This window comes from Alligator mississippiensis, chromosome 3 (genome assembly GCF_030867095.1).
Source record: "Alligator mississippiensis isolate rAllMis1 chromosome 3, rAllMis1, whole genome shotgun sequence".
Lineage (NCBI taxonomy): Eukaryota > Metazoa > Chordata > Crocodylia > Alligatoridae > Alligator > Alligator mississippiensis.
The window spans coordinates 73,329,627-73,343,980 of NC_081826.1; the positions used below are offsets into that span (position 1 = coordinate 73,329,627).

Sequence of the window (14,354 nt, forward strand, 5' to 3'; positions counted from 1 at the left end):
TGTGTGGATCGGTGCAGGGACGCGATGCTGGTTTGACTTCCGGCTCATTTCCCCTCAGAAAACACGTGTTTCCCCTTGCACGCAGGGTTCAGCATCAAGTAGGAGCCGGGCCTGGAACGCTGGGGGCGGGGCACAGCCAGGCACAGCCCCGCCCCGCGCTCCGCGTTCTCCCACAGCCCCGGCGCGGACTGGGCTTCGCCGGCCGCCGTCAGGCTTGGTTGTCAGCTGCGCGCTGTCACATGACCCGCGCCGTCAGTGCTGCCCCGGCGTGCGGGTCCTGCCAGCTTCCTCCTGCCGCCGAGGGGTAAGAGGGGCCGCCGGGGGGAGCCGTTGGGGCGGGCTGCAGCGGCCGGTGGGTGTTTCACCTTCACTCCGGAGCCGCAGGGAGGCGGGGAGGATGTGTCGGGAGGCGGCCGGGTCCGGTTCTGGCCCGCACGGCTTCTGCTGCTGCCGGACCCCGGGCCGCTGCGGGTCCGCTCGGGGTTTGGCATCAGCGGCAGGGCTGGCCCCGCGGGTGGGAGTCGCTGGAGCGGGGACGGAAGGGGTTGGCGGCCGCCGGCTGCTCCCCGACGGCCTCTGGGCGCTGCGCTCGCCCCCGGGGCGGGTGAGGACGGGCTGCGACGCGGGGATCGGGTGTGCGCCCGGTTCCGCTCCTGGCAGCGCCCCCGCTGCCTTGGGGCCAGGGTGTCACGTTTGCTCGGGGTCAGGGCACGAGGTGTCTCGGTGGCAGTGACGTGGGGTCCAGCTAGGCGGGTGGCACGGGAGTGGGGTGCGTTCCCACCAGGGTCCAACTTCGGCTGCTCTCCAGTAGCCCCGTAGGCCCCATGGGAAGGTGCTGTGGGCTGAGTCTGGCCCGTGGGCCATGTGTTTGACACCCTTGCTTCAGGGCTCGTTCTGTGCTTGGAAAGGTGGGAACCGCCTCCGTTCCAATAGTGTCTCCCAGCTGTCCCGCAGGTGGCACCTTCGGTGGCGAATTGGTTCAGAGAGGCATAAGCTTTCATGGGCAACAGCCTACTTTGTCCAAGAGGGTGCTGAGAGAGTGTGGGGCAGGCCCATGCAGAGAGATCTTGCATTGCCTCTGCGTGCACCAGTGAGGAAGCTGGAAGCGGTGTGGCCTCGTTAGTGGGCCTTATTGTGCACTCGTATGCCCAGTGCCTGGTTCCAGCATGAGCGTGTTCAGAACAACTGGGTATCTTTTACCTTCAGCTGTAGAGGCGCACCTCAAATGAAGCTTATTCTGATAAGTCTTAATGCCGTGTTTGGGAATCAGTTCTTTAATGTGGCTATCAGTTCTTTACTGATGTACTTTAGACTTGAATATAGGAAACAGAACAGAGAACAGGTCTTTAAATAGAATGGGGGAGGTTCACAGAGTCCAGTCTCTTTTTTTCTTCATGCTTTGCTTTTGTAATGCTTAAACAAAGGGGGAGAAACCTTGTTGCTTCATAAATATTTTCTGCTTGGGGATGTTGTGGAATAAACACAGAAGCATGGCTGTTATGGCTTTGAATTGTAATTGCTTAGTTCTTTTATTTTTTTCATGTTGCGAAAGCTATGCCTAATTATCCACCCTATGCGACTTACCTTTCTGATGTCTGGATTCTCCAGTGCTTGGAAAAGCTTATGAAAAAACATACTAACCTGCTGACTTGTGCTGGTGTAGGAAAATCATGTTAGAAAACTCGTAGCTGTGGATGAATGCATTTCTTTTTAAAGCTCTCAATCACAAAAGGGGGGAGAATTCTTTAACAAGCCTCAACTTTTTCACTCTTTTTAAAGACAGAGTTGAAGACTGTCAAATCCACTTCACTTGAAATGGACATGTGTATAGCTCTGTTTTTTCACACTTCATGTTCTGTATGTGTCCTTTTTTCAAGTCCTCTGTCATGATTGAGAAGAGTATCTTTCACATACATCAACAACTGAAACTTAAAAGTAAAGCATGATTCTTACTTGGGCCTTTTTATTGGGTGCCAAAATTGAGATGCCACACTGAGCTTTTTTTTCTTTTCAGAAAGATGGAGGGCAGCTGCTCACTAAAATTGGGTGTATTTTAAAGTGTCTCCTAAAGCTGTGCACCTAAAACTATTTATCTTTAAATATCTTGGTCATATAGTATGTTCTGTATGAACTTGTATCCGATATCTCATATTCTCTTTTTCTGAACAGATTTTAAAAAGTGATCAAAATGGATATCAGAGGTGCTGTGGATGCTGCTGTCCCAACAAACGTTATTGCTGCCAAAGCAGCTGAAGTTCGGGCAAACAAAGTAAACTGGCAGTTATATCTCCAGTAAGTATAAACTGACCTTGAATCATTGATGGTCAGCTGTATTTTCTGCTGGCTTGTAGAGTTAATTTATGATGTGTAATGTGAGAAGTGTCATTCTGTCATGCTGCTATGAGAGTAACTGGAAAAAAGCTCCAGTAACTGGAAATGGTTGAGCAAGTCTCCTACAGGCTTGCTGCAAGAAGGAGAACTCCATTTCTTAAATTAAGTACTGTGTGGTACTTTGGAAAAAGGTGTTTTGCTATCAGTGTCTTTTCTTGCGAGTGGAACAGTGTTTCCCCAGAAAAAGCATGGTGTTATAGGAGAATTTAGGTCATATCTATACTAGAAGGCCTTAGCTAGTCTAGGTATTCCATATGAGCAAAGTGAGCCTAGTGTGGATTCAGCTTACTACCAACAAATTTGTGCTTTTGCTGGTATATATTACTCCAGCCTACAAATAAAATAAGTTATGTTTATATCGGTGGTTCCCAAATTGTGAGTCATGACTCCAAATGGGATCGCAACACCAGTGGATGGGGTTGTGGGTTGGGAGTGAGGGCCTATGCTGAGGAAATGGGGCCATAATACCAGTGTTTTGGTTCCCTGTGTCATTTGGGCAGAGACAAATATGATATTTTCTGAATGTTTGATAACTTTTTCTCATAGAGTTTTGAGAGGTTGTTAGAGCAGCTTTCAGCTGCTTATTGAAATAAGGCCCAAAGGTCAGTCAAGCTGATAGCATGCATGGAGAGAAGTTTCATTAATCTTAGCAAAGGGAATGGTTCCAATATTTGCTATAAGTTATTCCAAACCAAAATGCAAGACAAATTTGCTCTATAGTGCTGTCTGTACTCTCAATTCTGTTAGGCTTAATGAGCGGGATTATATCTTTCTGGTGCTGGTTAAAGTTTGAGTGAGAGTGAGAGAGAGAAGGACAGGTGGAGTTTGGTTTCAGTCACTTTAAGACCTCTCAGAAAGATGGAGCCTAGTTGTTTACACATTAGCAGGGATCCGGGTTTTCCATTTCTCATGGAAAAATGTGGATTTTCCCCTTTACCAGAGGAAAACGCGGATTTCTTATTTTAATGGAGAAACCTGCGGATTTTGCAGTGTTTCAAAGAGCTGTCTGCAAGTTGGCGGAGTTCCAGCCTGCAAGGGGCTGGGAGGGAGTGGGAAGAAGGCGGTCAGGCAGGGGGTGCCATATGTATGTATATGCACATGGCCACTAGGCAGCCGGGAGAGCAGCTCCTGCAGGTGAGTGGGGGGGTGGGATTGAGGCCCCCATAGGAAGGGAAGGAGGGAGTTGAGCAGGGCTGAGGCTGGGGCTGTTGCCCAGCTGGGCAGTGCATAAGGCCTGGGGCCCAGGGCTGCAATGTGCGACTGCAACGCCTCAGCGTTCAGGGCTGTGGGTCAGGGCTGTGGGCAGCTCGTCTGGGGTGGGGGGGGGGGTGAGGCCTCTCCCCACCACTGCATGCACTCCCAGGAAGGCAGGAGGGACCCATTCACCCCAGACCTGTGTGCAGGGAGAGCGTGGGCACGGGCTGCCTGCTGCCAGCTTGAGCTTCGAACCTACTGCCCCCCCTTGGTACCTCCACAGCCCAGTGGGTGCAGCCCAGCGCTGCAGGGAAGCTGCTTGCTGCTGTGAGCTCTGTGCTGCCCTGGCAACACATTCCCTGTGCGTGCAGCAGCAGCAGCAGCGGTGTGGGGTTGTGCCCTTCACTGCTGCTACATGTGCAGGGGACATGTTGCCAGGGCAGCGCAGAGCTTGCAGTGGCAATCAGCCTCCCTGTGCTGCCCTGCTGTTAGCCAGTAGGCCTGGGCAGCAGGGCGGGAGCTCATGCCCGCTCCTGTCTTATGCACAGATCTGTGCAGTGGTGGGGAGCTTGCCTCACCCCTGCCTGGGCCCATGGCAGGCAGCAGCAGGGGGCTGTGGGTGGGGGATGAGGGGCCCTGGCAGGGCCAGGGGCTGTGGGGGCAGTGAAGGGCACCAGAAGGGGCAGAGGGTTGTGGGAGGAGTGAGAGGCCTTTCATTTTAATCACAGACGTTGGGGTTTTTATCAGAGAATCTGCAATTTATTTATTTATTTATTTTTTAATCAGGGAAAACCAGGATCTTTGCTCATTAGCTTTCCTTTGTAGGTTACAAGTTTTTGCCTATTGTGCTTCTGATCAAGGCTTGTGATGCTATTGTGGAAGATGCATTGCAGCCTAAATATAGTGGTGACATTTGGTTCTCATCTTATTGCACTGATTATAATGCCATCTTCCTGCATTTTTGTGATTGCATCTTAGATGTGAGGTACTTAATTGGAGAACCTGCAGGTCAGATGGATGCTTTGCTAGGAAGAGAGGGGAACATTGTGAAAAGATGACAGGAGGAGTCTGACCCCTTGACCACCTGTTTTTCTGTTATATATAATCTAGCATTTGGAGATCTTAGTTGCTGCTGGAGAAGTGAGAGATTCTGATCAATTATTTTGTATCGGTCTTGGTTATTTCTACATTATATTAGATTCAGCAGCTGTTGGGAACCAGTTAAGAACAGCATTCAGCTAATGCAGAATGCAGCTGTCTAGTTGTTGATATTTTCCTAGTAGTACAACAATGTTTCTTTCCAGAAACAACACTTGATTTTTTTTTTAAATGCATTTCTGGATGTAGTCCAAAGTGATCTAAGTTGCTTTATGTAGGTTTGGTCTTGATTTATTTAGAGAATGACTGCCTGAGCTGGTTATCTGTGTGCTGGTAGACTGTAGGGATATACCCACAAAATGGAAGCCTTTCTCATTTCAAGTACTTAATGTTTTGCCCAAGGTTGGGGATAGCACATAGTGTTGGGTTGTTTTTTTTTTTTTAAGTTGTGCAAGTGTTTACACACTCTTGAGCCAGATTTTTGAAGTTACTTAGACATTCATATCAATAGGAATTAGGCAACTAAGTACCTTTTAACAATTTGGCTTTATGCTGTTTACAGAGTTTTTTATATAGAAGCTGTTTTAAAATTATGTTTAATACAATGATTACCTGACTTTGAGGACAAAGTCCTTCCAAGTTCACCTCTGCCATCTTTAACCTTCAGTGCTGCAGGTGAATAGTTTGTGTTTATTGTTATGTCATATTCTAGTGCATACTAGTATTAAGGTCTTGAGTTTTCCAGTACAGAGTCAGTTTAAACTAAACATTACTAGGTGTATTGTTTATCCTGTCTCAATTATATGTAAGCGGAATTTTCCACTACGCTAACATATTATAGCATTATACTAATATCAGCATATAGCATATTGAGTAAAAGACAATATTTTACTGTAAATTTGTCAAAATTGGAAAGGCATTCTACATTTGCTATTGAACTCAATAGTTTGGAAATAAAATGTGTTTTTTTTTTTTTCTTTTGATCAAAATGTCTATTTTACTCTTAACTAGGGTGAGCAGCTTAACAAAGAGAAGAAAAACTATCTTTAGGTAGTATGTACACTTAGGTTTGACTGCCAGAAGTGCTTCTGTAGTGTAAAAAATGAGTTGAAGGAGGCCAGGATTCATTTTCTAAGATTATGAAAAATGGCAATTCATTCTTCCAGTGGAATGGCATCTTCTCTTCAAACTCCAAGTTACACACTTAGAAAACTGCAGTATAATAAGATGTAAGCATATAAAAATACTTCATTTACTTGAGAGATTTGACGAATCTCAGAGACCCCTGGAAGGCAGAGTAAGCTGTTTGTAAATCACTTGAGTGATGTAAAGTTTACACTTGCATTCCTGGAGATGTGAATTTGGATTATAAAAGGATGCAGTCTTTTTATAATTTTTAAAAAATTAATTTTTTTTTTTTTGAATCACCAGCTTTCTGAAAAATGTCTTCAAAGAAAATACTGTATTATTCTTCAATAATGTCTTGTATTCAAAAACTTGATTAAATATATCCTGACTATGCAGTTGGATCAATAAAAGGTATTCCTAAGAACTCCTTGCCTCTCTGAATACTTTAAAAAATATTTTAAAAGTGTGCATGGGTTGTTTTGTTGTATTTTTTTTTTTTTTTTTTTTTGCTTGGTAGAATTTCTGTGCAGGTCCAGGCTTGCAGAAGCCATTCCTTCTGTTTAACAGTGCAGCCTTCCATTTTATAATTACTAATCAGATCAGCTCTGTATCCCAATAGGCTTAATAAGACTACACTTGATCTTAGCCAAAAGGCCAAGAAACCCAATAGGTATTAATATTTCCTAGGCATGCAATAAATAGTTGCACCTTGACATGTTCTAATAAAACAATTATGCAATGATACTATTAATGACATTTGGAAACATCTAATATTGATCAGTCTGATCCTGGTAGATGTGTTCAGGTACAAGAAAACCAGGTTTCTTGTAGCTGTGTCAAATGAGTAAAAGAGGAACTATATGGTTGGAAGAAATGCATAATGAACAGCAAAATGAATCGCAAATCTCTGTATCAGCTTGACTGACCAAGAGGTTTCTAAATTACAAGTTTCAAATGCTTTGTATTGATTATTGCTCTCTCTTAAGTAGCAGTTGTCTTGAGTCCTGTGGTGATAATAAGGACATATTAATAATGACTGTCTTTGGGCTGTGAATGAAAAAGTTTTGTTCCGTAGGTTAGGAGGCAGCACTTCAGTAAGATTAATATAAGTCACTCAGTCTGCTGCCCCTTAAAGCCAAGCTAACGTTACTCTGCAACTTTACAGGGGGAAACTAACTAAATGATGTAACAAACTTTCAAAGATGTATGCCGTGTCTGTCTGAACATAATAGTTTACGTTTGTTTTATTTCTTTGATTTTTGAACTATTTGGTAAACTTCAAAGTGCATGTGGTTGCCCGGCATATATGAAATATTGAAAAAATATGTACTGTTGCTAATGAGCAGCATTCTTAATCGCAAGAAAACTCATTGGTTATAGTTGTCTTGGTTAAAAGTGAGTTGCAAAAGACCTTGTGATGAAATGGTGGTTGTGGTTACAGAAATCCTTTATCATTAGGAAATGAGAAGTCCACGTATTAGTAAGATTGTAAAACTTGAACTGCTGGTTACCAAAAGGAATGGATTTTTTTTTCTTTTCATTTTTTCCCTTTGAACTCCGTTGGTTTCTCCCCACCCCCCACACCTTTGAACTGATAATTCATGAGAACCTGTCATGAATATTCTGTAATTTGTTAATTTAATTTTTAAATGAAGTTATTGGAAAGTGGCTTATTTGATGCTAGAAAAGTTATTATTGGAATCCCCAAGATCCCTGCTGAAATATTAATGGCTTGTTTATCAAGCTGTCAGACATTTTTCTTTTGTGTAGCCCTGTGCTAGTTAAGAAACCGCTCCTCAAATTGACATTTATAAACAAACAATTATTAAATTTCAGTACTTTCTTTGGGAGATGTCAGCCTCAACTGTTGGTTCCCCTGAGCTTCAATGTTAGATCAGAGCTTGTTTTGAAAGTTTCTTTTTTTACCTTGACAGTTGGCAGACTTTTTTAAATGGGTTTGAAATGCTTTATTTTTCTGCATACAACACATACCTGTTTCCCCAAGATTTGTTCCCCCAAAATTGGGGTGCATGTGATAAGTGGAGAAGCTGACTTTCTGTTTGGGATAGAAGGACCTTGCTTTGATTTCTGCTCCCCAGTGCAGCATCTATGTTGTTAGTATTCAGCCAGGTGAGGGAGTCAATTAATAGTTTATTTTTCTTCACTCTACAAGTGTTAACAATTGCCTTACCTTTTTAATAGTCTTGATATTCCACTAATGAAACTAGCCATTCTTAGGCAATTTTGCTGTCTGCCAACTGCTTCAGGTCTCTTTCCTCCTATTTTACACCCTTAGAGACTCTTTATCTCTTTGTAAATCATAGATCCACTCATGAAAAGCAGCCTTCAGAAGCAGGTGTAGTTTCAGCTTTTAGTTAAGCAGGAAGAGAAGGAACACTTAAGTTGAAGATTTGGCTCTGTCTTTGCTCTATGCAGCCATAACTTGGGGAAAAGTCTTCCCCCTGCCTCCCTTCATTCTGCCTTTCAAAAACAAGCTGCATATTTTTGGGGTGTATTTTGTATGTGAGAAAATACAATAAATAAGGTTTTTTCGAACTTTCTCAGACGTGTTAAAATCAAGGGCTTGTCTTCAAAGAAGATGCAAGATAGTAGTAAAATAGTACTCGTTAAATAGCCTAAAAAGCAGGGAAGGGTGCGTTTTAGGTTTACTTCTAATGTCTAGGCCTGGGCAACGTTGATAGGAAGTGAGCTAACCCTTTTAAGACCAGGTCACTGAAGCCAGTTCTGTATTGTTTCTTAACAGTTGCATCATAAGTCCTATTAAAACCAGCTCAGACTCCTATTTCAAAACTAGTTACAGACTTTTGCCTCCACAGTTCCTTTTGGGAGGCCGTTAGTGTGTGGGAGTAATATAATCAATCGCTTGACTGGCTGCAGATATACAGGTCTGTTAGTTTTGCCTGGCTGCACAAAATCTGTGAGCTGTGTGATAAAAATAACCTCCCTCTTGTCAGAAGGTAGCATCTTAGCCGTATCAATAATAGTTAGCTTCACAAAACGTAACTCTAGTAGCTATGAGTTGTTTCTGTGCCTGATGAGAAATGGTGCCGATACCAGTGTATGGACCAAAAATTACAGCACCAAAACCTTGGGAAAACTCCTCGCTCTCAGGTGACGGAATGGCCCCATCTGGAGACTTATGTGGTCTAATTTGAGGAGAAATAATTCTCCTACCAAAGTAGGTCTTTTATGCATATGTATCCTATAAAAATATAAAAGCCATATTTCATTACAGACCCCAACCAGCTTAGTTTTGGTATAAGCCTTAAGACTCCTAAATTAATAAGCCTCAATAAATTCTTCTAGAAATGAGGGATAGATGTTTGGATTGTTCAAAATAGTATTAATGAGATACCATAGAACCAGTAAAAATGCATTGCAGTTTCTTTCTCAGTTATTCCATGAAACAGTCTCTTAATGCTCACTGTTAAGTACTGTGCTATCATACCATCTATGGTACAACAGCCTAGTTACATTTGTAATGTAAAAGAAAGTGGTGAAGTATCACAAAAGTATCCAATTGAAAAGGGGCGGGTGGAAAGCATGGAATAGACCATTGCAGGTACTATCCAGTTTATTCAGCAGGCCAAATCTAGGTATGCAGATTGCAAGGATTACTGGGCTTTAATGTACTGTAAGACAATAACAGAGTTCTAACTGAACCCTTAGTCATGGACCACCTGAAAATAAGTGAATCACTTCTGGAAAAGATTAACTAAGAGAAGCCATTCTGTTTAGCTGTGGTAGGTGGAAAACGCCTCTGACTCAGTGGAAACATAAGAAGAGTAAAAAATGCTGCAAACATTCCACCATGGAAACATTCCACCACCTCCCCTCTCCACGTTGGATCTAGCTCCTTGGTGCTGCTCCCGAGTGGAAGCAGACACGCACCCCATCAGGCATACGGGCAGAGCCCAGGATGCATGCAGCAGCACCTGTCCTAGCCACTCCAGGTCTGTGTTGCACAGGAGAGTTGGGCAGATTGCAAGGTGGCCAGAATACCAGGTGTGTGATTCTGGACTGGCTGGAGCAGGTGCTCTGCTACAGGCAGTGCTTACCCTGGCTGGAGATGCATGTGGCATCCACTCCAGGACATGTACTGCACACAATGGCCATACCAGCTGATCTGGGACTGTTCTGTATGTTGTCTCTGTGTGCGCCGGGTCTGACCCCGGGTCGCTTACGTCGCTCTGCACGCGGGCTGTGGCCAGCAGCCCGGGCAGGCCGGATCGGAGAGGGCGGGCACTGAGCTAGAATTAGGCACAGACACGTAACGGTTGATTTTTAAGATTTGTTTTACTTACACCGAGATGGTCGTGGTGTAGGCTGAGAACTTGCTTGAGTTGCGGTTACAACAAAAAACACGAACACACGTGGAGGTTGCAAGGCTCCACGCAGACAAAACACGAACAATCACGTGGAGGTTGCTAGGCTCCACGCAGACAAACTCCGGATGTCCAGGACAAGCGCGCATTAAACTTGTCGTTACGTCTTATAGTAGGCTCCGTTGGAAGACGGGAAGAGGTAGGCGGTGGATCAGGCCGCCAAACTCCTCTGAGTGACACACAGGGTTTCTATTACCCTGCCGCGCACGCCCAGAGTCCCCACGAGATGGATGCGGAGTCCTCTTCGGCTTGGGCAGAAACTGCTCAAGCCTCTTATACGGCTAGCAGGCCAATCGCCAGCCGCCACGTGTGAATAATTTAGAACTAGCCAATTGCGGGGCACAAATTTGCATAGGACGAGCGGGAAACCTTTGCACCATGCATTTCTGTGCTGCAAAGGAAATCCACCCTGCAAAGATTGCTGCAAAGTGGCGGGAACACTTCCCTGCACGCGGGTTCTCTGCGCAGCAGAACTCCTCCGTGCAACGAAGTTGTAAACCCACGGGGATAATTCTTAGTGCCGAAGCACACACACAAAAAAATCAGACCTTTGGGTCATGACAGTCTCCTCCATTCAGTCCAAAACATGTGCTGCACACAGCACCTGTCAGTGCCGTGTGCAGTGCAGGTCCTGGACTGCCTGGTATGGGCACAGTGTGCAACATGGTTTCCAAAGTGGGTGCTGCATGTGGTGCAGTCCAGCTGGGGCAGGCACTGTGTGTCTTGAGGTACCTCAGTTTAGGATCTGTTCTACAAGTTGGACTCTGCCCTATGCGATGCTCTTTCTGGCTGCTCTGGGATCCATACCACATGCAACATGGGTCCCAAACTAACACCTGTGGGGAACAGGTGCCAGATCTCGTATGCTGGAGGGGAGGGGTAAGAATAGGGAGTCTGTGGGCCCAGTTGGGTCTGTGGACCAGCCCTGCAGCGCTCATTCGGACCACTGATCTAGATAATTGTTGTTCCTACTGTCTTGCTTGTTCATTAGCAGTTGTGGGAGCGTCTTCTGCATAATGAGAAAAAAAAGATTCAACTCGGAAGACAGCAGCTTGTTAAATTGAAAGAGTATTTATTTTTCTTTTAATGATCTTATGTATCTTCTACAGTTGCTTAATTTTTACCTGAAGCAGTCGAGTACAGAGTTGCATGGCTAAAGGGTACAACCATGGAATACACTAGCTCAAGTCTTTCCCCTCTCCAGATTGATGGTTAAAATGCTGGTGTGTGTTAATTTTGAAAAGTAAACACAATCTAATTTGGAAAGCAGAAATTCTATGTGTTTCTATTTTTGCTTAATATGTGTTTTAATGCCCAAATCAAGTACTTTGATAGACTAGCTAATGAGCATTTTACTTCCTGTTTTTAAAAACCCGGAGTTGTAGAGTTGTACTATTTTTGTGTTATGACTTCAGTTTTCAATGTGTACTAGATATGCATGCATATGGTCAGTACTGTTTATTTTAGTGATTCCTTATTTTTCCAGGGGATGGAGGTAGTCTGAAGATGACTGAAGTGATAGAAGTGTGCTTTTTAAATACTTTTCCCCATTCTACGTTTTTATTTCTTTGCTCATGAGGCTCTTGGGAGAATAGGAATCCTTATAGGGACACACAGTAAGAGGAAAGGGAATATTGCCTGAAATAAATAATTCAGAAAAATTCCTTACAACTTTGTGCTTTGCTTTTTAGAGGACAGATGATTTCAGGTGAAGACTGTGAATTTATTCAGAGATTTGAACAGAAGAGAAGCCCAGAAGAAAAACAAGAACTACTGCAAACTGAAGGGAACCAGGTAATTCAGCTTTCGTTAATGTTTTCTTGAGGAAAATTCTGCCAACATTAATTTGGTATTTGAAAGTGTTTTGCTATTAAGCAAGTTTTAACAGAAACATTTAAGGCCCTATTAAAAATCCTGGTTTGGCAAGTGTAACTTGGACATTATTTTATCAGAACTCTAAGAAAAATATATTTTTAAATGCAGTTTGCTTGAATGAAGTGGTGAACTTCACCACTTGTTATGCTCTTGAATGACATAATAGCATTGTTTAGAGTGACAGGATAGCTGTGAGATCATACCTTATACAAGCCATACAACATAATTTGTATGCTCCTTCACTTTAGGTTCTACCTTATTTGTTTTAAAGGGAAGTAGTAAGTTCTTGTGAATCTTTCTATGCTCCCTTCCATCTCAGATGCTTGCGTGAAACTAGCTTGAGCTGTGCATAAGTTGTGCTGCTGCAATCATGAGAGAAAGTTGTATTGTTGGCAGAAAGCAATTGGAATGAGATACTTTCCTGAGGTCCTTGTGGCTATCTGTCCAGTTTAGAAACACCTACAGCAGCCAAGTTATGTACCATTGGTCAAAGATGAATTGGCATTTCCTGCAGCACCTAACTCGCCTATACCTTGCCCATATTTTGTAGATCATCTTTTCGTTTGTTATCTCCCCTCCCTCTTCACCCTCCCAAAAGTCCTCTGAAGGAGAAAGTATAACTCCCTCTAATCTTATGATGGTGTACCTTGCTGATTTTTGTATTAGTGATCGCTCACTATCTCATTTGAAGACCATAAACCAATCATTTAGAAATGGTAGTGTTCAATGTGGTAGAAATACTTGATTATATTTTAATGCAATCTCAAATGCCGTCATTTTATATTGTTGAAGAAGGACCTGAGTTGCTTAACACTTATGTAAGATCAAAATGTGAATTAATTAGATTTTTGCATATTATATAAAAGAGAATGAAAACAATTTCTAATATGTTTCTTTTATTTTTCTAGTGTGCTAAAACATTCATAAATTTGATGACTCATATTTCCAAGGAACAGACAGTTCAGTATATTCTGACTATGGTTGATGATGTGCTGCAAGTAGGTCAATAATCTATTTCATATTTAAGTCTTCCTTTTTGATATTTGAATATCTTTTCATCTAATTAAGATCTGTCTGTGTGTCATGTTGCATTGAATAACATATGTTTAAACTGCAAACACTCAGAAGTTAGGAAATGCCAGACTGGCTGTACAGGTGACCTGTTACTTATTCTGTAATCATTAAGCATTATTATTACTGTCTGAAAATGGTCACAGGTGAGATGGATCCTTCCATAAATACCTTACATTATAGCGGGGAGGGAACTTTAGCCTTCAGGTACTCTCAGGCAGAGGAAGGATTTGATCATAGCTTTTCCACACCCAGGGTGAAAGATTAGGTAAGAGGATGCCACCAACAATTGATCATTTGGTAGTACAAATTTAGCCCTTCCTTTTTAGCTCACTGGATTTATTTTTCTTAAAATTTCTTAGCACAGATGTAAACTACTTTAATATTTTTAATTTCAAGTGGTTTTTTTTTTTTTTTTCAGTCAACTTGTTAATGATCACTAAACTGATCGTATTTTTTTCCAAGTTCTTAAATAAAAGGATGGATTTTAAAATAGAAATGACTTTTATTCACTATAATTTAGGGTTGCACTGGATTGAAGCATACCTGAAGGAGAATAAAGAAAAAAAATCCTTTATAGTGTGTTTAACTTCTGTTCTTGACAGCACCTAATAGAATCTGTTCCCCTCTTTTTCTTTTTTTATCCCAGGATTTATTGTATTCTAGCCATTCCTTTCAAAATAGACTTTAACAAGTAGAAGAGTAAGCTTCTTAGCTGGCTGAGTATCTTAAAGCCCAATAACATTTTTATTATTCCACTAATACCTCTCTTCCATTAACCTTGTTACTAAAATTACCTCTTTCCTTTATTTAGGGTCAGAGGCAAGAAGCAGATTAACCTTGTTGCTAAAATTCGCTTCTTTCCCTTCACTCTAAATAAAGGGAAGGGGTAATCTTCTCTTTTGACATATACATCTAATCTAACTTTGCGGGTCATGGCTGGCTCCCTTTTTGATACCCACATCGTTGTACTCTTTTATTTTTACTGGTGCTAATTTCATTAATCTTGGGGGTGGAAGGGAATAGATATGCAGAAAGAGAAAAGATGTTAGACAGGGGGTGCAGCTACATGAGATGCTTTACTGCGCAGTAGACTAATCTACTACTTGGTAAAATGTCACTATCTATACATGCAGCACTTTACTGTGTAGTAAATTAATTTACTGTGCGGTTGGCTACTACCTGTAAATA

General features: G+C 42.6%; 1 protein-coding gene across 1 annotated transcript in view; it reads left to right on the top strand.

The window, feature by feature from the left end:
• Positions 1–202: 202 nt before the first annotated feature.
• ATP6V1H (ATPase H+ transporting V1 subunit H) overlaps positions 203–14,354 on the top strand; it is an 87,194-nt gene continuing 73,042 nt past the window's right edge. Inside the window, exons 1-4 of the mRNA XM_006259937.3 lie at positions 203–304; positions 2,170–2,292; positions 11,909–12,011; positions 13,001–13,090. Coding sequence (XP_006259999.1) covers positions 2,189–2,292; positions 11,909–12,011; positions 13,001–13,090 — 297 coding nt within the window. The 5' untranslated portion in view covers positions 203–304; positions 2,170–2,188. The remainder of the gene's footprint in view (positions 305–2,169; positions 2,293–11,908; positions 12,012–13,000; positions 13,091–14,354) is intronic.